Consider the following 24,932-nt stretch of genomic DNA (forward strand, 5'->3'; position numbering starts at 1 on the left):
ACGTCAGCAATATATGTCACTATAATCTAAATAAGAATTTGTCACATATAAATTTCTAAGGCAGAGTGCCCCGCTAACTTTGAAATATGGGAATCCAAAGAATCAGAAGTCAGTAAATTTAGTGTTATAAAGACGTAGAGAACCCATACAAATTTGGATTAAAAAAAACCCAAGAGGAAGGTATTTTGTCATAGTTTCTTTATTATCAACGTAAACATATATTAATTAATGTGGCGGTGCATAAAATATTACCGTAATTGTTGACCCAATTGTTGAGTTGTACAATCAATATATATTTAAAATATTGTGATAGGCGACTTGTCCCAGTCAGTGTGCGTTTATCATTTTTCAAAAATAAAATATGACTCCTGTTTTGGACCTGGTCGGCCAAAAGATCTTGGGAACTACGCCTTCAATCCAAGCTTCGTGATGCGTCAAAAACAGTCAGATATATATATATATATATATATATATACTGATAATTTAGTAGGATATATCAACAGGTTACATGGTTTTCTCTTCTCGATGGAGCTGTACTCTCGTTGAAGGTCTGGGGTATGTAGTGGACCAGAGCTTGGCCGGGTTAGAGAAGGTGAAGTTATATAATTAATTAGGAATATATATATTTTTGTTGGATGGCGCGCAATTAGATTTTTTTTGCTCATCTATTTGATTCTGATGATGAGATGAGTGATGCTAAAACAATTTCAACGTTGTTCCGGAAGTCAGATAGTTTAGTTTAATTTGCTGCAATTGGAATTAGATGGAAGCTCAATGATTCTATGTTTGAGAGTACGAAATCAAAATTTTAAATTTAGAATTAAAGTAAATTTAGTTTTAAGTTTAAAATGTCCATTCATACTCTCAAAAACAATATTAGCTTAATTTGTAAGGAAATTAGATAGATCATGATAAACTTATCAGTCTGTTGTGGTAAGAGGTAGCTCATTTAATTTGGTTGGTTGGTTCACAGGTCTTTGGGTTAATTTTTGGATATATTATTTTTCAAGTCTCTACGTTACGGATTGATTAAATTATGATGAGGTTACTGCATACATCGATGCATGTGTTCAGCTATATATATATGTAATATAATATATATAGTAGGATATATTAAATAAGCCGTGTCTGTAACTTTCCTCCATTGCTCTTTAAATCTTCTACTACTAGTATTTTTTTCTTTTAAGTTATTCAATCATTATGAGTTAATTTTTTATCATTCGATGCAAATCAGTGAAGAAAGTTAAATTGATGTAATAGTAAATTGTAATTATATTTATTCACCTATTGCACGAAATCCAATTATTATTATTATTATTATTATTTTATAATCAAGTTCGAATTAAGCCCATTTCAAAGATAACAACCAAAGTTCATTCGGGCCTGGGTTTCGCAAAATGCATTTAGACTGTGCCGGGCTGGTGATCAATCAGGCCTTGGTCTTTGGTTCTCAAAATTGCGGCCTGCTAGGTTAGCCGTGTTTAAGGGCACAATCATCCTCATCCCCCCACCTTAAGGCTTTGTTTGGATAGACAATTGCTCTTGTAACATCCGGAAGAAACCATTCTTAAACTTTTTGTTTCTTGTAACATCCGCCCCAGTATCCCTTGCCTGAATAAGGTAAGATCTGAGGATTGAAAAGAAAAAATAAATAAATAAATAAATAAAATAAAATATTAGACAAAAAATAATAATAATAATACTAACTATAATTTATACTCATATTTGAATAGATGGGAAAAACTTTTTTGGTGGGTTAGCAGTGCAAAATCATTTCAGCCTCCCAATAGCCTCGATCTCATTCTCAGCCTCCCCGTCTCTCTCTCTTTGCAACTGCAAAACTATATATATATATATATATAAATATATTCAAAACCCATATACACGAATCAGAAGTTCAAAACCCATATGTATTCCTCTCTCTCTCATCACACTGAACCGTGTGGAACTGAGCTCTGTGATTTTGTGTTTCAATGGCATCTTTAACAGATCTTGCTCGTATGCTTTGCATGCTAGTAACTGAATACCCCGAAACCGACAAAGTAGAGATCATACCGGAGTATTCGGGAGTAATAGACAAAAACCAGGCCATCACTTTAAATAGTCGGAAACCTACCGGAATAGACGTTATGCTATTCCGGGGCAAAAGTGTCGGCGGCGGCGAGGGTGTAGTCTTGTTAATTTACAAGAATGGCCGCGACACAGGAGCGACACTCAATCCTGCTCACTTAATCAAGTACGTTCTAATTGTTGTTAAACCAGAACATGGAAATGTGGCTACGTTTGGAAAGCTAGCAAAAGGCGACTTCTTCAGGCGGATTTCGTAATCTCTCTATCTCTTTTGTGTGCGTGTGTGTGTGTGTGTGTGTATATATATATATATATATATATCATATACTATACATGTGCAGCTGTGCTGATTATGTTCTTTTATATATTTCCTTTTGTTCTGGTTGCATCATCAGCGGGCTGGGCTTCCTACTGCCCAAGGTATATTCATCGAGGCCTCTGGTGCGGATTCCTCAATACTATCAGGTTCAATCTGCTTCATTATATATGATCCACCCAATATCTATCTCTGTATATCTATGGACAAAGTACTGTTTGATTTTATATGTACTCTTTACTCGAGTGACCTATAGATCTCAAAGACCACTAACAGTGACTCACCCAGAAAAAAATTTGACAGGGTGTGGCCACCCCTAAAGGAAATTTTCATAGCTCCATCCTTGATTGCTACAAGTTGTTACGTTTTCTGCTACAAAAGTTTTCATAGCAAAAGGTTATTTTTTTTGTAACATAAAGATTTTTGAGAAAAAAAGAAATGTTAATTCAGTCGCAACAAATTTTGAGTTTTGTCTACAACTTGATTTTGTAGCAGTGTTAAGGTATTTGCTACAAAGATAGGACGTAGCAATTTAACCATTGTCTATGGTCCAATTTCGAAGCAAATAATTTGTTTCAAAAAGAAAATATTAAATTAAATCTAAATTTAAAATCAAAACAAATTCTAAAAAAAGTAGAACAATTGGAAAGCCTTGTAAAAATTTTAAATTTTAATTTATAAGAAAGGTCAACAACAAAATTCAAACTCTGAGAATGATCCCCCCAATGTTCAAACATAGCCCGGATCCTCTCCTCTATAATAGAGATGACCCTCTCCTTGATCCTTTGCCCGAACCTCTCCTTGATCCTTTGCCCAACCCTCTCATCGAACCACCCTCTCGAACCACCCTCTGCTTGATCTCTCCTCCAATTGCTTTGCAACTAGTTGCCTCCGATTTTGTTCTCGTCCATCTGATGAAATGAGCTTTATGCCATACATGAGCCCACAACTGTAGTTAGGTTCTTTCAAGGATCTAAAAAACACCTACTGGAGAACCTGTTTGTATTAGAGCCCCAAAATTCATCCTTTAAACTATGTTTGGTTAGAGGGAAGGACTGAGGGTGATGGATGAGAGGAGGGATGGATAAATACTTTCGTGTCTGGTTGGAGGGAAGGGAAGAAAGGGAGGAAACAAGGAGGGATGCATCCCTCCTTCCTTTATGTTTTTCTATCCGCCCACTTTTGGGGGGAAGAGAGGAGAGAAAGAAGACATAACTACCTATAAATATGTAATTTACAATTTTAACCTTTTCAAAAAAATTGAAATAAATATCTACCTTTTATAGTTTTATATAAAAGGGTGTATTGGTAAAAATAATATAAGAACTCTCCTTCCCTTCCTTTTAACCAAACAAAAAAAAAATATCACTCCATTCATCCTTTCTACTATCCATTCCATTCAACCAAACACAAAATGGGAAAGACACCTTCCCTTCCTTAGGGATATCTCATCCATCCCTCCCTCTATTTCTTCCATCCATTTCTCCATCCCTCCAACCAAACGGAGCATTAGTGTTCTGGCTCAGTCGAGATGAATCCTCTGGGTGACACACAAGCACCTGCTCATTAACCACAAAGATCACAACTTTCAAATTCTAAAAAAATACTATTTATTAATTTACACATTGACTATTAAGGCTACAAAGTTAGCAGTTGAATTTCACAAACTCGGTTTAGGTGTGTGTTTGATGATACGTCAAACAATTATAAAATTCTTACATATTGCTACTCAGTTTATTCTAGCTCTTCAGTTATTAGACATTAATAACTTGAGGTTTATATTCTCAATTTGCTGTCTAAAGTACTGAATTGGTTACTTGATAACTTCAAACACCATGAAATTCTAGTCAATTCATATATAGACAAATGATAAAAGCATCTCTAAGCATCGTCTTTTTATATAGACAAATGGTCATGCTGATATATTCAATTAAGAAAAACAGGACTTCTACCATATTGCAATCTAAAGTGATAATAGATTCATGTTTTACTACTTGTGATAATTATCCATAATTTGACAAAATAACAAGTGTGGAAATCAGAATATAAACAAATATATATATATATATATATATATATATATATATATCTATAGAAAGAGAAGTTATTGGCACTTAATCCTCAGCTATTAAAAGCATTATACAAGACCTTAGCAATAATTGACAAAGGAATGCCTTTTTTCATAATTAATACATTGGATGCAGCGTACCTGCTTCTTGAGGTAGCGAACATAAGATTTTGATCCAGCATAGTGTGGCATCTTTAGACAACTTCAATTCCTGCAATTTATCATTTTTATCATCTTCAAATACATCTTGAAGCCAATTAAAATGAACCGAAGACTGCTGACATGAGTGACATCTTGAAGGTGTCAAGGTTTCCATTTTGTGCTGTGGTTATGGCTGCCACAAACCAGAGGATTGCCCTACTTCAGCAGGTTTGATTCCTAGGGTTCTGACTCATTTTCACGTGTTTTTGCTAGAACAGAAGAACCTAGAATATGCACTCTTCAGTCAACAAAACCTAGCCTTTTCCTTGCTATTTGAAGCAAAACCTGGAATAGATACCATGTTAATAATTGGGAATCATAGACCAGGATATTATGCTGGAAAAAAGGTTGGACTCTGCATTTTTCCAATGTCAATGATGCTTGTTTGACCAACCTAAGACTGTGAGTATGTAGTAAGCGTAACAAAATTGAATGACTTATCAATTTTTTTTAATAATCGACATAGAATTGATTGAGACTCTTTTTATGAGATGATAATTTTTTATGGATATCAATGTAGAATTTTCACATGTGTTGTATGTTTTGTGCCCTTTTATGTTGTGTAATATTCTAATAATTACATGCGATGATGATTTGAAGCTTACTCTGAATAACTATCATGTGCCATACTACTAATTTTGGGTTTCTTAGCTCGCACATGCTCATGTTGCCTTTTGTTGATTGTGCTGTCAACTCAGTTAACTATATTTATCCCCTGTTGATGTTACTTGTGATTTATTTTTCTTTTCTTTTTCATATATATTTGTTTGGCTTTGATTGCACACATTCAAGTTTTATTATTCTTGGTAAGTCATCAGTAAGAGATACCTGTTAAATTCCCCAAAGTTGCTCACCAATGGTTTTATGCCAGCTGGTTTAAACATTTGATTAACTTATGTAATAAAAAGTTCTTTGTACTTTGAAAAATACAGTTCGTTCATTATTAAAGTATAAGGTCTGCTTTATTTGTGATAGAGAAAGTGATATTAGAATGTTGATTTTTGTGATGATGATTTCTTAATTGTGCATAATTAAAAAAAAAAAAAAAAAGGGTTTTATAAGTATAAGAAATAATTCAAGTGACTCAACAAAAGTAAAAAAAAAATCATAATAATTTGATTGCAGGTTTTTGTCTTTGTCAAAACATATTTCTTTTGATAATAGGGATTTTATTATTTTATTATATTTTATTTTTGTTTGTGCGAGTATATGGCCAAAATATTTAGATGCCCTAGGTTTTTTAGTTCATTAAAGATGGTTTAGGATTTTGATTTCACTTGAGTCTCAAGGGGATCTCGTTACAAAATTTGGATTCAACTCTACTGATTCAATTGAACCTTTGCCTACTTACAAGTAACCAATTGTTGCATGAAAAAAATCCTATAAAAGCATGGTGAAGAGTTATTATTTATCTCAAATAATGGTTGAGTTATGATAACCCATTATCTTTTCCCACCCCCTTGGCGAATTTTTTTTTTTAAACTTCATTTGCTAACATAAAGTAAAGAAACTCTAGTTGGGAAAGGGTGTACTTGAGAAACATGTACATTGATAGTGATTCTAAGATGGTTATAGCGGTTTATATGCATAATTATGTATCTCAATCATTTTATTAATCTGCTGCACATACTGATTGCCAGTCTACAATTCCTAGTTTGTTAGATATCATATATTTCCTTGTAAATATATCCACACATCATCCTTAGATTTCCTGTTCTTCTCCTGCTGTTGCTGCATATGATATTATTTGGGAAGTTTTGAATTTCTTTTCTCTTGGTCTAGCAGACATTCTAACCCATTCATTAAAAAATAAAAAAAATAAAAAAAAATAGATTTCCTGCTCTCCTCATGGACTAGTTTAGTTCTATCTTCTTGGAATTCGTTCTCGTGAAAAGAAAATTCTCGTATTGGAGCTCTAGAGAGTAACTTTGGAAGTGATAGTTCAAGCAATCTAATGTTTGTCTTTGATATTTGCAAGATATTGTGTTAGTTTGACTGTGTTATGGCATGTATGTTGATCCTGCAGCCTGTAATATGGCAACTTGCATTGATGATAAACCCAATGTTCTTGCGAGATTGATGGCCTGGTAACCAACAATATTTGATTGAATGAATGGAGGACCGACTGACCAGGGTTTTCTCTAGTATTGATGGGGTTTTCAAGGATACATTATTTTATAAGGATTGTAGAAGCTTGGTTGTCTTGCAAAAGATGACAAGCTGATGCATGGTTATCAAGGGTTTTCTGGCTTGCGGAAAGAAAGAATTTGCTAGGTTATCCTTTTTTTGCAATTAATAAATGTAATGCTAAGATTAGCGTTGGGAGATTCTAGAGGATGCGATTAACGTTGGTAGGTTATTTCAAAATCCATTGCAAATCAACTGATTTCATATCAGGTTCTCCAAAAATTGACGATTTTTCAAACATTAAGAAAATAAAGATTGTAGTCAAAGGAGGTAGCCTTTTAAAAAAAAAAAATGAATTGTGTTGTAGTCAAAGGAGGTAGCCTTGATGTCATTGCGAAGGAGGACAAAGTAATACACGGTAATTGAGGTTTAGTGGCTAGAGGAAGGAACTAATGTTCTTCTTATCTTCTTCTTGTTCTTGTTTTTTTTTTTTTTTTTTTTTTGGTTCTAATAACAAATTTAGCACAGAGATAACTTATTTATTTTATTAGCAGTGGGTGCTGGGAGAAATCATATCAAGAGGTTAGCTTTGTAAAGGTTCCTTTGAAATACTATATGAAGTGGTGTTGTTAGTATTCTCCTTTATAGTCAGTTCGCTAGAAATTGATGATTGTTGAAGCTTTAAGAGATGGCAATGAAATCCTTTGTCCTGGTAGTTTCAGTTTTCCACTATATGTGTAGATTTGGGGCTTGATTCAAGAGGCCCCAATAGTTCCTGCACAGTATATATTATGTGAACTGCATTGTACCTTTATCATATTGATTTTGTTCCTTGGGTGTGTGAATTCAGTGATGTGAGTTAGTTTACTGTTTTGCATCATACTGTTGGATTGCCTTTGCACATGTAACAATAATAGGTTATTAATTTAAATCCTAATTAGATAAAGGGTAGTGAGACCAGGGGTTTCGGGCAATATAGGTACAAAGAACGCAAATGGCTATATCTTATTGAATGGATCTTGGGGTGGAGGAGCAAGTATGTTGAGTGATGCATTTCAGAGGCATCCCCTTTTTATGCTCATTAATGGGATAGAATTTATTTCTTGTTTAATTCTTGGGGATCAAAGCGAAGTGAGACCCTGTTGCCTTTTCATTACATCATGTGTTGGAAGCCCTCACAAGCTAATCCTCTTAATTTTTGCTTTGTTTGAGAACTAAGATCTTATAGGTTCAGAGATTCAATTCACAAATCCCAATGTTTTGTAATGTCATGATTGTCATAACCAATTTTAGGTAATCAAATGTATTTTAAGATGTTTAAGGAACCATTGAGATAGCATTTGAGTTAAAAGTTGGGTATAGGCTTATGGCATAATTCTGGGGTGGGATGTAGAGAATTGGAGCTGTAACATGTACTAGAAATTTAGACATCAGCCTGCAAATTTTAGTTTTCATTAAGGAGTAGCATGGGTTTTGTAACTCTGTTGGCGGAGAGGCATGAGAGGAGGTTAGTGACATATTGAACAAATTAGGCACTTCTTTAACATCTTGTTTGCCTTCATACCCTCTTATTGCCCTTAGCTGGTAGTTTCGATGAGAAAAACACGCATTTGTATCTACGACCATTATTACACATGGTTTTATTTTATCTTTTCATTCCTTAAACAAGATTCATCTGCTATTGGTAAGGCTATAAGCCAGGAATTAGATTTCTCAAACTACTGCCTGCTTTGTTGCTACAATCTGCATCTGCTGCTGCTGCTTTTCTGCATCTGCTGCTGCTGTTTTGGTGGTAGCCATTTTTGACCTGAAGAGATTTTGTTTCGTAGTAAGCAGGTTTGAATTAAATAAATCCAAAAGTGAGCTGGTTTGATGAGGTAACTGACTATAACAAGAGGTGGAATGGCTTTGGATTGGGAGGTATGTTCGTTGTCATCATCATCATCCCTTCTTATTTTGGTTTCCCTCTCCGTTTCTTACCTTCTATTACAACTAGTTTTTCCCTTCTTTTTTTATTTTTTATTTTTTATTTTTTATTTTTTATTTTTTTTTTATAAGTAAATATGTATTAAAGAGTGTTCAAAAGGGGAACGCATCCCACGGAAACAAGAAGACCTAGTAGGGCCTTTAAACTCTCAAAGAGTCCAAAAAATCAACAATCTCATCCACGGATTTACAATTTCTCCCAAGAACCCAACAAAAAATAGTACTAATAATGGAGAATTTCAGCGTGCCAATAGGGGTCTCCTTTCCTTCAAAAGATCGCCTATTTTTTTCAAGCCATAAGTGCCACCAAACGTATAAAGGTTTGACCCTCTAGAAGTCACGAGCTTGGGCCCCACTATACAACCTTTCCAAGCCTCAACCAAATCTCTGGAAGACCTGAGCATAACCCACTGAACCCCAAACAAAGTCAACATCAAAGCCCAACAGTCCCAGGGCAATGCAAAAGAAGATGATCTACTGCTTCCTCATTTATCAAAGACATGCAGCAACAATTGACCACTTTGAGAGGAGCCTTAGATAGCCAAATAGCCTTCCACGGGAGCGCTTCCCTGGAGCCTCTGTAAGACACCAAAAGAAAGATCGAACCTCAAAGCGACCCTGGGGAGATGAATCTACACCATAGAATCAGGAACTCCGTCCACAATCTAGTGACGATACAACAGCTCCAAAAAGCCAATAGCCTCCTCAATATCTCAATCTTGAAAGTTCCTTGCAAAATGCATACCCTAGGACGTTCTCCCACTATCAAGGTGATAGCAGTCAAACACCAAAGCATTTTTTGTCTGTGGCAATCTTGAAGAGTCTGGGACATAATAGGGCGAGAGGACGCTCACCACACCAAATATCCTCCCAAAAACGAATCCTGCTACCATCCCTAACTCAAAACATGATGTTTTTGGCATGCTTGGTTTTTGTATAGACATGAGGTGGATGGTAGAGGGTCTGATTCTTTGGTTTGGGTGCCTTCTCCTCAGGGGAGGTTCAAGGTATGTTCTTTTTTCCTCTGCCTTGCCGGGTTTCATGGTTCCAATTTCTCGTGAAAGATGGTGTGGCGTTCGAAGGCTCCTCTCAGAGTGGCTTTTTTGTCTGGACTACAAATTAGGACAAGATCTTGACCTTGGAGAATTTGAGAAAGAAAAGACAGATCACAGTCAAGTCGACTTAACTGGTGTTTGTCTATGTAAGAATGATGGAGAGTCTGTGGATCACCTTTTTTTGTATTGCCCTGTGGATCATGTGTGCTGGAGTCTTATTTTTGGTTTGTTCGGCGTTTAGTGGGTTTTGCCTTGGTCCTCGAGGGCTTTCATTGACGGTTGGAGAGGCTTTAGTGTGGGGGCCAACGCTCGGGATTTTTGGAGGGCATCTTCCCTTTGTGTTTGGTGGTGTATTTGGAAGGAGCAGAATAGAAGATCTTTTGATGAGAAGGAATCTTCCATTAGGGTGCTAAAATTTAATATTATTAGTTTTATTTTTAGTTGAGTGGTGGGGAGAAATTGTATATCTTTAGATGAAATCATGGATTTTTTGAGTTCTTTGGGTCCCTAGGACCTTTCTTTGTTTTGTTTTTGGGATGCGTTTCCTTTTTAAATGCTCTCTAATATACTCTTTATTTAAATAAAAAAAAATGAATTTCCAAACCCCAACACCACCCGAGATTCTCACCTAAAGAGAACACCGTCTGCCAAAATCCTCCCCAATTCTACTTGCTATCACCATCCATAAACGATGTCTCTCCACCCCAAATCTCCAAAGCCACTTCCCTAAGAGAGTCTTATTGACAGGTACCAGTCTTTTGATACCCAACCCACCCTTTCGAATCGGACTACACACCTGCTCCCAAAGCCACTACTTTTTTGACCAACGCGTCACTAGGTCTCCGATGTATATGACCAAACCATTTAAGTCTTCCGACAATACTCTTAAATTTTTTCACCAATGGGAGTCGCGCCTAATTTCCCTCTCATTAGTGACCCTATCTCTTCTAGTTACTCCACTTATCCATCTTAACATTTTTATTTCCGCTACATTAAGGCATTGTTCTTGTTTCTTTTTTACCTCTCTATACAACGTAGCATGGTTATCAAAATCGCAATTTTGGGTCGTAGGATCGCACGATCCTACGAACCAACATGCCCAAATCGATCCGAATTGCATCGAAATCATAGCTTGTGCAGAATCGCGGGTAGAATCGCTGGGATCGTGGGTAGAATCGTGGGATCCCAGCGATTCTGAATTACTCCATATTTGTGGTCTTGTTTTGGGTAGAAGAAGCCCTAGATTGATTACAGACTTTACGGTTCTTCTTTTTCGCGATCGACAAAGCAACTCTGATGAAGAGATAAGATGCCTAAGGAAAAAAAAGAGTTGCTAGGGTTTTGGGTGAAGAAGAAGAAGAAGAAGCAGAGGAGGAGGAGGAGAGAGGGAGCAATATCGAGACTAAGAGAACATACCTGAGAAAGACGAAAGGAGCTGCCGCTGATCTTTGGGTGTCGGCTGATTTCGTAGACTCGTACCATAGATATAGACAAAAGATGTATACTTGACCTAAAATCTATAAACTTACCGTATTACCCTTCTTGATATATTAGAGGCACTATGTTATGTAGCAGGGTCTATTATAACTATTATGCAACCAATCATATTTTAACCAACAAAGGGAAATAAAAAAATAAAAAATTATGAATTTAAAAGAATCTGTTTGAATATTTTTATATGAACTTATCCGTTATATAATGTACTTATATATATATATATATTTTTGATGACCCAGAACTCCCCAAGACAGGACCCTTTGGACCCCACCCTAGGCACCAAACTGGGGATACTGTAGCCTGCCCACAGCTACAATACCGGGTAAGTCAAGAATCTAGCAGGGGGTAAGGCTCGAACCCGGGCGAGTGATTACCCAAGGCCAACACCTTACCATCACTGCTAGGCCCCGGGGGCTCTTATATATATATATATATATATATATATATATATATATATATATTTATTGTGCTTTGGCGTATTCTCTATTTATTTTAAAGATAACTTTTGTTTACAAAGCTAGTTTGAGTTGTATTTTTATTAGTTTGGTAGAATCTTACGATTCACAATCCGATTCTACTATTCCGATTCTACGAAGTCCAAAACGATTCCACGTAGAATCCCGATTTTAACAACCTTGCAACGTAGTTGGTCCAATAACGGTCCTATAGAATTTTCCTTTTACACAAAATCACTCTAGCTTGCCTCTAATTTGTCCAATCCGCTCCAATTCTACTATTACATCACCATCTATCTCTCCATCTTTTTGTATCATTGATCCTAGATATTTAAAGTGGTTGTTTTAAGTAATCCTTTGCTTTTGAAGTGCTATCATTATATTATTGATATTCGAATCTCTATTAAATTTGCACTCCATATACTCGGTTTTAATTCAACTAGTTCTCAATCCTTTTGATTCTAAAGCATTTCTTCACATTTCTAGTTTTATTGGCAAGTCTTCTTTAGAGATATCCAAAAGTACGATATCATCGGCAAACATCATGCACCATGGAATCTCATTTTGAATTCTTTTTTATTTCATCTAAGATTATTGCGAATATGGGCTTAGCAATGATCTTGACGCAATCCTATGTGTATGCAAAACTCACTAGTGTCACCAGACATGGTACGAACTTTAGCTTTTGTATTCGTATACATATCTTGAATAGTTTTTTATGATTTGTAAGGGAATTTGTTTTCTTTGTAGGGCCCACCAAATTATACCTCTTGGGACCCTATCATATGCTTTTTTCTATGTATATAAAATTCATATGTAGGTCTTGTTGCTTATTCCTACATTCTTCAACGATTTGTCCAAGTATATAGCTTCCACTGTTGATCTCCCGGGAATGAATCCGAATTGGTTATCGGATACCATGGATTCTTTCCTTGGTCCGTGTTCTATAATCCTTTCCCATATTTTTGTTGTATGACTCATTAATTTGATTCCTCTATATTTGCCACATTTTTTAATATCCCCTTTATTTTTGTAAATTGGTACTATTGTACTTTTTCTCCACTCAATTGGCATCACGCCTTGTTTTAGGATGTTGTTCAATAATTTTGAAAGCCATTCAATTCCTACATTTCCTAATGTTCTCCAAGTCTCTAAGGGTATATTATCCAGCCCTACGGCTTTATTAATCCCCTTCTTCTGAAGTGTGTCCTCTACCTCCTTGTTGGTGATTTTATTTATCATGCTTATGTTAAGTTAATTTCCCTCTACTTCTTCTCTAGGGTATTCCTCATTTAATAGATTTTGAAAATAATTCTTCTATCTAATTAATATATCACTTTCTTTGACTAAAATTGTGTTGTCTATGTCCTTGATGCATCTAATTTGATCTAGGTCTTTAGTTGATGTATCTCAATTCTTTGCTAATTTACAAATATTTTTCTTGCCCTCTTTTGTGTAGATTTTCATATAAGACATTTAATGAGCTTTACTTAGCTTTCATTACTGTCTTCTTTGTTTCACATTTGAGTTTATTGAATGAGCTTTACTTGGCTTTCAATAATCAATTTGTGTTTTATTTGTTTCACTTTTAAATGCTATTAAATGTTTTTCTCTTCTTTTTTTTTTTTTTTTTTTTTTTTCAAAGAAAGTTTTTGTTATCACTAAGTCATATGCTTTTGCAAAGTCTAAAAGTGTTTCTCCTATCTCATTTGCGCTCCCCAAAACCATATCCTCCATTGAAACGTGTATATCCACATCTCATTATCCATTAAAATCACCATCTACAAATATGCTTTAATGATCAGTTATAGATTGTATCAATTCATCTAACGAGTCCCAAAAGAGTTTCTTTGTATTGTTATCTAATGCTCCTCGAGGCACACTTAGTATATTCAAGATGTGATCATGGCAATTTTAGTAGTTATTAATCTATCTCCTTGTTTTCTCACCCCTAGTACTTTATCCCTCATGTAATGATCTATTATTATACCTACTCCGTTTCGTTGGTAATCTTTCCCCGAGTAAAAAAGTTTATATCCTTCCCCAATCTCCCAAGCTTTTTCACCTTTCCATTTATGATTCGTTCGGTAGGAAGGAAAAAATTAGATTGAAGGGAGCGAAGAAGGGATGGATGAGACATCCCTAGAGAATAGATTGTGTCCTTCCCTCTTTTTGTTTGGTTGGATGGATGAGTAGAGAAGATGCTGACAATTTATTGGGTTTGTTAGGAGAGAAAGGAAGAGAGTTTTAAATTATTTTTACCATTATACCCATCACTATATGTGGTATTGTAATTTATGAAGTATAATATTGTAATTTTAAACTTTTATAATAACCCCACTTGTCTTCCCTCCTCTCTTCTATCCATATTTGGAGGAATGAAAATTTGTGAAGGAGAAAGGATGATTCATCCATCCTATTATCATTTCTCTCCTTGTATTCTTTCTACCGTACGAAGGAACTTCATTTTAAGGTATCCACTTGTTTAATACACCTACCTGTTAATGCCCCTATCTTCCATGTTGCTGTCCTATTTTTTTGTGACTTAATTATGTCATATTTTTTATTTGAGGAGAATTCATCAAAATGATTTGATGATAGGTTTTACAGTCAATTGTCTACCTGATACTAAACCACCTCCTTTGTCGCTTCTGGCCTTGGGTACCCGATTGGGAGTTATGTTAAGTCATGATACTAGCCCATAGGATACACAGGAATAGCCTTATCCCTTTCCTCTTGGGGAGGATTGTACTTTATTTTATTTTATTTTTTCTCTTTGAGGCTTGGGTTGGGTAAAAAAAAAAATCATTTGTCTATCATTGTGTTGCTGCTCACATGTTGATTTTTTAGCAGAAAATTCAAGGGATATTTTAGTATTATGTTGTCTTGTTATGTGGCCGGGGCGCAAGTTAAAACCAATCTTTTTTCTGAAGAATTCTCTGTTAGGGTTTCAAATTATGTGCTTTGTTTTCGACATTGTAATCATATGCGCAATATGTACCTGTTGATAGCTTTCAAATTGCTTTGATGGAATTTGATGTGTCTTCCTTTTGCCACATTTAATGGTTGAGTTCAACCTAGATTTGTTGATCCATGGAATAGAAGAGCAACTAGGTTCCTTTTGCCAACAAAAAATAAAGGTGATTCATTTCTCATCTCTTATGTTACTTGTTCAACTTGGCGTTGTCAGGTTTGTGTTGAACTATATAGTGTGTATGAATCTCATCAATGGTTGTTCCATTTATATATCCCAATCTTTTCCAGAATAATGTGTAACACGTCATTTTTTTCTCGTATCTGTTATAATTTGTGTCTATGGTCTGCCATGAAAGACCATATTCCATACAGAAAGTAACATCATTTTGCACACGAGGTAGTTAGAATTTCATCCATTTTAAGTCAATTCTCGTTCTGTGTGTGCGTGTGCGTGTGCGTACTGAAGTCATGTGACAACAAACTTGCTTTATGTAATTTGTTTGATTATCAGCATCTATCATCTTGAAAGCTGAATACCAGTTTTTCTGTTTATGTCTGCGTGCGTACTGCAGTCATTTGACAACAAACTTGCTTTATTTAATTTGTTCGATTATCAGCTATCATCTTGACGGTCGAATGTTTTTCTTTTTTTTTTCTTTGTTCTTATCATCTTGCTGCAGAGAGTGCTTGAAGAGAATGCTCCTGCTCTTGTTGCAGAAGAAGGAAGAAACAACACGTGTTCGAGGGAGGAGCAATATGCTGCTTCTCGAACAGCAATTGATGCTGATCTAGTACATTACTTTTTGGCTTTGGGCATTGCTTTATATTATCCTGAAACAGGTTTTGATGTAATGCAAGTAATCCCCTCCTGTTTGAACCGACTCTTAAAATTTTTAAAATTCATGGCAATTTAACTAACCATAAAGGGGTCCAACCCCTTGATATTTTGTTGAAAAAGCCAATGTTTCACTCATAGTCATTTATGCTATATGAAGATCATATTGACTTATATAAGCTGATGTCCTCTTTGGAACAAACTCATCCATTTCATAGCCATTGTATGTCAACTCTCCCCAAACCTATGGTATGCATAAACAATATATGATTACAAGAGCCATACTGAAAATATATGCGCGTATAAAAGATAAGCGGATGAAGCAAATCTGGGAATTAGTTAAAGGACTACAATATTTCTTACTTTTAGATCTGAACCAAGTTTCCCAGCCAGAGCTAGCAGCAGTGTGGTTTTTCCAGAGGGTGGTGAACCTAAAGGCAATGCCATTCTAAGTAAATTATCGTTCTCTATGCGTGTATGCGTGTTTGTACTGAAGTCATGTGACGACAAACTTGCTTTATATAATTTGTTTGGTTATCATCTATCATCTTGAAAGCTGAATGTTTGTTTTTCTGTTCATGTTTGCATGCGTACTGCAGTCGTTTGACAACAAACTTGCTTTATTTAATTTGTTCAGTTATCAGCTATCATCTTGTAGTTGGGAAAAGGCTTTGGTGGTGGTTGTTTTTGTTGTATCAGTTATCATCTTGAAAGCTGAATGTTTGTTTCTCCAGTTAACTGTGGTCCTGCGTGAATTTACTTTACTAGTTTGTCTGTGTGTCTGTACTGTAATCATCTGACAACGAACCTGCTTTACTTCATTTGTTCGGTTATCAGCTATCATCTTGACGGCCGAATGTTTTTTTTCTGTTTATGTCCTTATTCTTATCATCTTGCTGGTATCGCAGAGAATGCTTGAAGAGAATGCTCCTGCTCTTGTTGTGGCAGGGCTTGATGCAGGAGGAAGAAACAACATGTGTCTGAGGGAGGAGCAAGCTGCTACTTATCGAGCAGCACTAGAAGTTGATCTGGTATGTTACTTTTTAGCTTTGTTCATTGCTTTATATTATTCTGAAAAAGGACTTGATGTAACTCAAGTAATCCCCTCCTGTTTGAAATTGCTCTTAATTTTTTTAAAATTCGTGGCCATTTAACTAACCATAACAGGATCCAACCCCTTGACATCTTGCTGAAAAAGCTAATGTTTCGCTCAGTCATTTATGCTATATGAAGATCATATTGACTTATATTAGCTGATGTCCTCTGTGGAACAAACTCATCCATTTCATAGCCTTTGTATGTCACTCTCCCCATACCTGTAGTATGTATAAATAATATATGATTACAAGAGCCTTACTGAGAACACGCGCGCGCGCGTATAAAAGATAAGTTTTCTAGATCACAGACTACAATATCTCTTACTTTTAGATCTGAAGTTAGTTTTCCAGCCATAACAGGGTCCAACCCCTTGACATCTTGCTGAAAAAGCTAATGTTTCGCTAGGGGTGGCAAATGGGTGGGTTGGGCCGGGTTTGGGTTGGGTTAAAATGGGCGGGTCAACATGGGTCAAGACCCATATTTAACCCGTTCAGAACGGGTCGAAAATGGGCAGGCTCAACCCGTTATGACCCGTGGACCCATTAATTATTATTTTTAATTATTTTAATTTTTAATTTTTAAAATTTTTTAATTATTTTTAATTATCTTTAAATTTTTTTTTAATTTATTTTTAAATTTTTAAATTTTTTTTATTTAATTATTTAATTTGTTTAATTTTTTTTTAAATTATTTTTCATTTTGAAATTATTTTTTCGGAAGGTTTTAAATTATTTTTTAATTTTTAAAATTATTTTTTTTAGAAAAAATTTCTAGAGAGAGAAACTTAAAGAGAGGGGATTGATGAGAGACAAATTTAGAGAGAGAATTTTAGACAGAGAAATGAGTTGAGTGCAATATAAAATAGATGTGTGTTGTGTGTTTATTATGTGATGGGTGAAATATGGGTTGAATGTGGTTAACCATATTCAACCCATCTTGACCCTCAAATTAAGTGGTTAAAAATTACCCAACCCATCTTGACCCTCAAATTAAATATGGTTCACCCATAACCATTAAAAAGCGAGCGGATATGGGCGGTTGATGGTTTCTGATCCATTTTGCCACCCCTATGTTTCGTTCAGTCATTTATGCTATATGAAAATCATATTGACTTATATTAGCTGATGTCCTCTGTGGAACAAACTCATCCATTTCATAGCCATTGTATGTCACTCTCCCCAAACCTGTAGTATGTATAAATAATATATGATTACAAGAGCCTTACTGAGAACACACACACACACACACACACACACGTATAAAAGATAAGTTTTCTAGATCTGAAGAATGTGGGAATTAGTTAAATGACCACAATATCTCTTACTTTTAGATCTGAAGCAAGTTTTCCAGCCAGAGCTAGCAGCAGTGTGGTTTTTTCCGAGCTTGGTGGGCCTAAAGGAAATGTCATTCTGCAAAAATGATTAAATAAAATGAGAATCTAAGAGAGTTCATTATGGACAGTTATAATATTTTGTCCTCTCCACCTTCCAGGCTTGATGATTCCACTGACATCATGAAGGATTGGTAATGGTTTTTCTCTACTAGGAAGAATGTGGGGATAATTCATGAACCCCTTTAGAGAGAGAGAAAAAGAGAGATTGTAGGGTGAGTCTAATTTTTAAATGAAAAGATAATATTATAAATCATGCAAATATATGTTTGTATTAATTTAAAAGATGAATTAAATCTAGCATACTCATCAAGAAATTGAATATAGTAGGCAATGCTCTACTGCCAGCTAACTCCAACTCTGCATTTTTAAAAACAAGGAAAACCAAAATGAATAAATTATTAAAACATGCTTCAGGGATTTTTTTTTTAAACATGTAGACCAGCGTACAGTCTAATGAAGCAAGAGATGTATGTTTTTTTGTGAGATTACCGCTCAATGCGTTCCTTGAGCTTCAACAAGAAGCTCTCATTATCTTCCTTTTCAACTTTTACAAACCTCTCCAACAAATTCTTTTTCTCAGGTAGTCCAAGATTCTTAATATCAATTTCTCTTGGTTGGCCCTCTTCTTCAGTCACTATACTTCTCTTTATACATAGATATGGTGAATAGCAGCCCATTTGAGAGACTCTTCATCATCTTCTTCCCAAGAAGACTTTGAAATTTTTTCTATGGCATTGTATTAGAACTACTTCTACTACTCTCCATTATCACTGCACAGAGCTGCAGAGGTTAATCAACCAAAGTCCAATAAATTCTTTCCAAGTTTCCTGCAAAGAAACTTAAATGCTTGAATTTCTGCTCTCTGTCTTTCTTCCAGTGTTTATTTGAGAATCAGAAAGATACAATAATGTATCCCTCTTTTCTAATTCACCTATAGTTTGTTTTTGAAGGGACTTGGTAAGAAGGGTATATATACAAGTACAGGGGGTCAACTTTAAAATGCTTTGTTGTTGGTTGGCATGAGGGTATGTAATTGCAGTTCACAGAAACATGAAAAAGTCTAAAATAATTGAAACTGTGGACTTGATAAACTTGCACTTAAGATGCCAACTATTTATGAATAGATGGGTATAGGAATTTAATTTCACTCGAATATGCAATATTTTTTGGGTCAATGTAAGATTTTCCAAATAATTTTCAGTTGAGGTCTAATGAAAATATGCATACAACGTGTGTTTGTTTTCTCCTCTTATTTTACAGCAAAATGACCATCTTCGTGAGGGTGCATCCACTTCGCAAATAATTTGGTACTTGTTAACTTTTTCAAGCTATTATTGTGAATGTTACCCTTTTTAGCAGAACCAGCACAGGTATTACTGGAACTATCACCTACCAAATTAACTCATTCTCTAGAAGGTCGCATGATTTGGTACTCTAAAGAAAATAATTCGATCAACTCATTTAGGATGGGGCTTCTTGTAGAGTTGTCTGCCTGTCTGCCTTTAAATCTTTACCATATTTCTCCTGTATTGATTCCGGTGATCACCATTTGTATATGGGTTGGTGCTATCGCTAAATTTAGAGTTGTGTCCCAAAACCATGGATGGATTGACTCATTTCTTGTGATCTTGAGTTCATTAGGGGTGTGTGTGTGTGTGTGTGTGTGTGTGTATATTTACCGTATTTCTTCCTTTTTTCTATCAAATTGGTTCTGATATTTTATATATATTTGGTTTAAATTGTTTAGTTTATTATTTGTTTTTGTTTTATTTTCAGGTTGCAGATAGAGTCATCCCTCGTTATTATAGGTATAATTTGCATGCTTCACCTCTAAAGTAACATAAATTGTCATAGACTCGAAGAACCTGAACATGATTTCCATTTACCAACAAGGTACTTTTTGTCACCAAAATTTTTTCTTTTTCGCGGGCTTGCGGGCTTTTACACCGACTCTCTACACTCACATCAGCTGACTACTTATGCAATTGGTTTAAAGTCGATTCCAGTTCTGTTCGTAACTATACATGAGGTCTTCTTTTTATCACACATCATTACTACATTTTAAAATTTCTGATTATATATAATCAATATAATCTTAAGAATTCCTTGCATACAGGATTCATTTTTGCTGTCTCCATCTGCATACTTGATTTCGTCCAAGCGACGTAAGCGGAAGCTATGAATGTTCACAAGGAACGATAACAACTTTGAATCCACCAAGTAAGAGATAAATTCAGAGAAAATCTGATATTGTATTGATAATTGAATGAATGATTCTGCTCTTTGCATTACATATATTTATAATGAAAGAAAACCTTAAATCATAAGGAAACTAATTGCATCAGGAAAAATACCGGGAAACATAAATCTCGAAAGGAAACTAAAACTCAAAAATAAACCTAAAAGTAAAGTTTCTCTAAAAATTCTAAAAAAATAGATTAAGAAACCTAATCAATAAAAACTATTAAATATAAAAATTGAGAGCAATCCAAGTTCATTTAGACAATGAACGAAAAAATCCTGAAATAATGCCCTCCTATACAACAAAAACTCCATTTTGAGGCCCTAAATTGTGGAACTCAGCTGAAAAAACGACGTACATCATGGCGTAGCGGTGTCTTTGGGCCGTTAAAAAAAAAAAAAAAAAAAAAAAAACTCTCCTTTTGGGTCTGGGTCAAACATAGACACTTTGGGATCAGGCTAAAATATTTGTCGACATGCCCGTTTGGCCCTCTGGCGCTCCAAACGGGCCATATAGGTTACGTCATTCAGTTCTGCATTAGTCTCCCCTGCTTGAAAAGAACTTGTCCCCGAGTTAAGATTGAAAAAGCATGTCTCTTCTAACAGAAAGTACTAAAATAAATCTGCAACATTAAATGTAGGGGAAATAACCATGTCGTTGGGAGGTCAACAACATAAGCATTATCATTAATCTTTTTCAAAATCTGATAAGGCCCATATTTTTTTTGTCAAGCTTATTGTAGGTGCCAACAAGGAAACCTCTCATTGCGTTGAAACACAATAACTAAATACCCTTCTTGAAAAGCTTTCTCCGCCTCTTCTTGTTAGCTGCTTCCTTGTATTTCGCATTGGCTTCTTCAAGATGCTTTTGAACGTCATCTTGAATTGCATGGATGCAATATGCCGTATGCTATGTAGCAACACTCTTTCCAAGCAACTTCGGAAGTGGGACCAATTTCAGCGCATGCTTCGGCGGATGACAGTAAGCAATAGCGAAAGGTGATTTCTTAGTTGATCGATTGACCATGTTGTTTGGCATGTGCCAACACAAGTTTCCGTTGTTTTGGTTTTTCACCAAAAATACAACGAATCAGATTGCCCAAAGTCTAATTAAGCACCTCTATCTGTCCATCAGATTGCAGATGACTAGTCTTGCTGAAATTCAAAGATGTATCAAAACACCACAAAGTCTGCCAAAAGAGTGATAGAAATTTGGTGTCCCTATCTGAAGTGATGGACTTGGGAACTCCATGCAGACGAACAACCACCTTGAAAAATAGATTTGTCATGCTGAAGTGTGACATCTTCAAATAACTATCAACAACCACAAAAACTAAATCTACCTCTCGTTGAGTGTGTGGAAGTCCCAAGACAAAGTTCATGGAAAAATCCTCCCAAGGAATAGGTAGAGGGAGATAAAGACTAGTGTTTTGAGATTAACCCTTAGCAGATTGACAGATTGGACCTCTCTTCACATGGTTGCAAACATCCCTCTTAAGTTGTGACCAATAATATCGCTCTTGACCAGTGCTATGGTCTTATCTCGGCCTAGATGTCCACCCAAACCGCCTCCATGCAATTCATGAATAATCTGCTCATGAAGGAACTCCTCAGAATACAAAGCTGATTATCCTGAATTAGAAATCCCTTTTGTATATGCATACCCTTAGCAGCCTGCCCAGCGTAACACATAGCCAGAATTCCTTGAAGTCATAATATTCCTCATACAACTCCTTTACACAGTTAAACCCCACAACTTCAGCTCGCAAAGTCACCAAGAGTGCTGCTCTTCTACTAAGTGTATCGGTTACTTTAACTGACCCGCAAAGAGAAGGTAAATCGCTGCAGAAAGGAAACCTATCGGGCATGCATCTGGTTAAGACTATTCTGACTGTTGATGAACTTCAAAGCCTGATGATCAGTGTAAAGAACAAAATCTCTCTGAACCAAATAATGTTCCCAAACCTTCAATGCACGTACCACTTAATACAATTCAAGCTCATGGGTAATCCATTTCTTCCTTGGATCACTAAGCTTCCCACTGTAGAATGCAACTGGCCCGCCCTCTTGGGATAGGACAACACCAACTCCGACAACTGAGGCACCACACTCCACTTAAAACAATTTCTCAAAGCTTGGCAATGCTAAAATAGGTGCAGTGGACAGTCTCTCTTTAATTAACGCAAAGCTCTGTTCTACCTCTTCGCCCCATTATATATTCAGTAATGGGAGCCACAAGTTACTAAAAATCCTGATGAATTTTCGGTAAAACATCGCTAAACCATGGAAATTGCGCACATCGCCCACTATTTTCAAAGTAGGCCACTCTCGTATTGCCCGAACCTTTTCCTCATCAACCCGAATGTCTTCAGCACTCACCACAAAACCCAAAAATAGCAAACTGTTGGTCATAAAATTGCACTTCTTCAGATTAATGTTCAACTTGTTTTTTTGCAAAACTATCAGTACCTCTCTCAAGTGCGATTGATGCTCCGTTTTGGACTCAATATAAATCAGGATATAATCAAAATAGACAACAATGAATTGCCCAATAAAAGGTTTTAATACCCCATTCATAAACCGCATGAAAGTGCTTGGAGCACAGCCCAACGGCATCACTAACCACTCATACGAGACTTTTTTGTTTTGAAGGTATTCCATTCGTCCCCTGGTCTAATACGAATCTGATGATAGCCGCTTCTCAAATCAATCTTTGGAAAGATTTTCGAACGATTCAGTATATCTAACATATCATTTAACCGTGGAATAGGAAATCTGTATTTTATGGTGATCTTGTTGATGGCTTTGTTGTCGATACTCATTCACCAACTACCATCCTTCTTTGACATTAACAAAGTTGGAATAACACAAACTCATACTCTTTCTCACCATCCCCTTTTGAACCAACACCTTAACTTGACCCTGCAAAATGTGACTCCTTCGGGTTAATGCAATAGTGCAATAAATGCGGCAGATTAGCACCAGGCACAAGATTTATGTGATGCTAAATGTCTCGCGTAGGAAGAAGCCCACTAGGCAACTTGTCTGGAATAATCTCCTGGAATTCTTCTAGCATAGGTTGTAAAACTATTGGAATTATAGAAGGGGTATTAGACACCTCTTGTCCAACCACCAATGCCAAAACCTGTCTGGACTCCTTGGCCTCCTTAAAAAACCGTTGCTCACTGCCAATTAAAAGAATTGATTTTCCCTTAGCTTGTGAAATCTTGGAAGGACCCAACATAATATTCTTCCCCCCGTTGTCAAACATATAAACATTATCTCTTCCCCTATGAGTGACATTACCGGCAAACTGCAATGGTCTGCCCAGAATCAAGTGTAAAGCATCCATATCAACCACATCGTACAACGCCTTATCAATATACTTATTCCCAATAGAAATGGGAACTCTGCAAATATCTGTAACTCTTGTTTCTGGCTCTTTTTTTAATCCAACCAATTTTGTAGGGACTCAGATGCTTCTCTATCTTCAGCCCTAACTTCTGAACCATCGCCCTTGACATAATATTCTAGTCTTATTGACAGTGCACCGTGTCCGAAATTTATTTTTCCTCTGTGGATGATGTTCCTTCTTCGGGGCTAGTAACAACTTTCGCATTACTAGAGAATGTGAAAGTAACTCCCCTTCATCTTCTCCTATTACCTCTTCCTCGTCTTAGAAAGCCAACTTTTCGTCAGCATCCCTATCTTGATCCTCCACGCCCTCGGGCTTTATTTATTTATTTTTATAAATAAAAATAAAATAAAAAGGCGTTCAAAAGGGGAACGCGTCCCTTATACAAAAGTGGAACCGGGTCTGAGGCCTCTAAGAATCCAAAAAAATGATTAAATCATCGGAAGAGGAGCAAGCACTCCCTTCACATATTTGAAAAGAGAGCGTATAATATGAAGTTTCAGCGTCGCCGTGGACGACTCCTTCCATTCGAACATTCTGCTATTCCTCTCATTCCAAATGCACCACCATACGTAATGTGGAACAATTTTCCAATAATCGCGTACACCACTTCTCAGATAACATCCTCTCCAAGCATGAATCAAATCCTTAGAAGAACGTGGCATTACCCAAAGCATGCCAAACAAACCAAGTATAAGATTCCAATAGTCGTACGCCACGAGACAATGCATGAGGATATGATCAACTGACTCGACATCTTGTTTCCACAGGCCACCAATTTTTTTTTTTTTGATAAGTAAAAATAATATTAAAAAAGGCGTTCAAAAGGAGAACGCGTCCCAATTACAAAAGTGGAACCGGAGCTAAGGCCCCAAAGAATCCAGAAAAGTAATTAAATCATATGAAGAAGAACAAAAGCTCCTCTTCACATAATTGAAGAGAGAACTAAGAATGTAAAGTTTGACCGTTTCCGTAGGCGACTCTTTTCCTTCAAACATTTTGCTGTTTCTCTCCTTCCAAATGCACCACCATACACAATGTGGTACAATTCTCCAGAACTCGCGAACGTCTCTTCTCACTCGACAACCTCTCCAAATATGAATCAATTCCTTAGTAGATCGTGGCATAACCCAACACATGCCAAACAACCCAACAATAAGATTCCAACAGTCAATCGCCACAGGGCAATGCAAAAGGAG

The 24,932-nt window shown here is 36.1% G+C and overlaps 1 protein-coding gene across 12 annotated transcripts in view; it reads left to right on the forward strand.

The window, feature by feature from the left end:
• Positions 1–1,460: 1,460 nt before the first annotated feature.
• Positions 1,461–24,932, forward strand: part of LOC132276505 (uncharacterized) — a 32,531-nt gene continuing 9,059 nt past the window's right edge. Inside the window, exons 1-9 of one of the 12 annotated variants that reach the window (XM_059777953.1) lie at positions 1,462–2,323; positions 2,466–2,535; positions 4,755–4,823; positions 15,432–15,608; positions 16,495–16,617; positions 19,338–19,384; positions 19,854–19,885; positions 20,047–20,106; positions 20,194–20,297. In XM_059777953.1, coding sequence (XP_059633936.1) covers positions 1,974–2,323; positions 2,466–2,535; positions 4,755–4,823; positions 15,432–15,608; positions 16,495–16,617; positions 19,338–19,384; positions 19,854–19,885; positions 20,047–20,105 — 927 coding nt within the window. In that variant the 5' untranslated portion in view covers positions 1,462–1,973 and the 3' untranslated portion in view covers position 20,106; positions 20,194–20,297. Of the gene's footprint in view, positions 2,324–2,465; positions 2,536–4,754; positions 4,824–15,431; positions 15,609–16,494; positions 16,618–19,337; positions 19,385–19,853; positions 20,107–20,193; positions 20,298–24,932 lie in introns of those variants that run through there. The other 11 variants (XM_059777952.1, XM_059777951.1, XM_059777956.1 and 8 more) reach the window with 11 other exon arrangements.

This window comes from Cornus florida, unplaced genomic scaffold (assembly GCF_030987335.1).
Source record: "Cornus florida cultivar Cherokee Brave unplaced genomic scaffold, ASM3098733v1 CherokeeBrave_3.0.0_Hap2_Chr10, whole genome shotgun sequence".
NCBI classification, from domain to species: Eukaryota; Viridiplantae; Streptophyta; class Magnoliopsida; order Cornales; family Cornaceae; genus Cornus; species Cornus florida.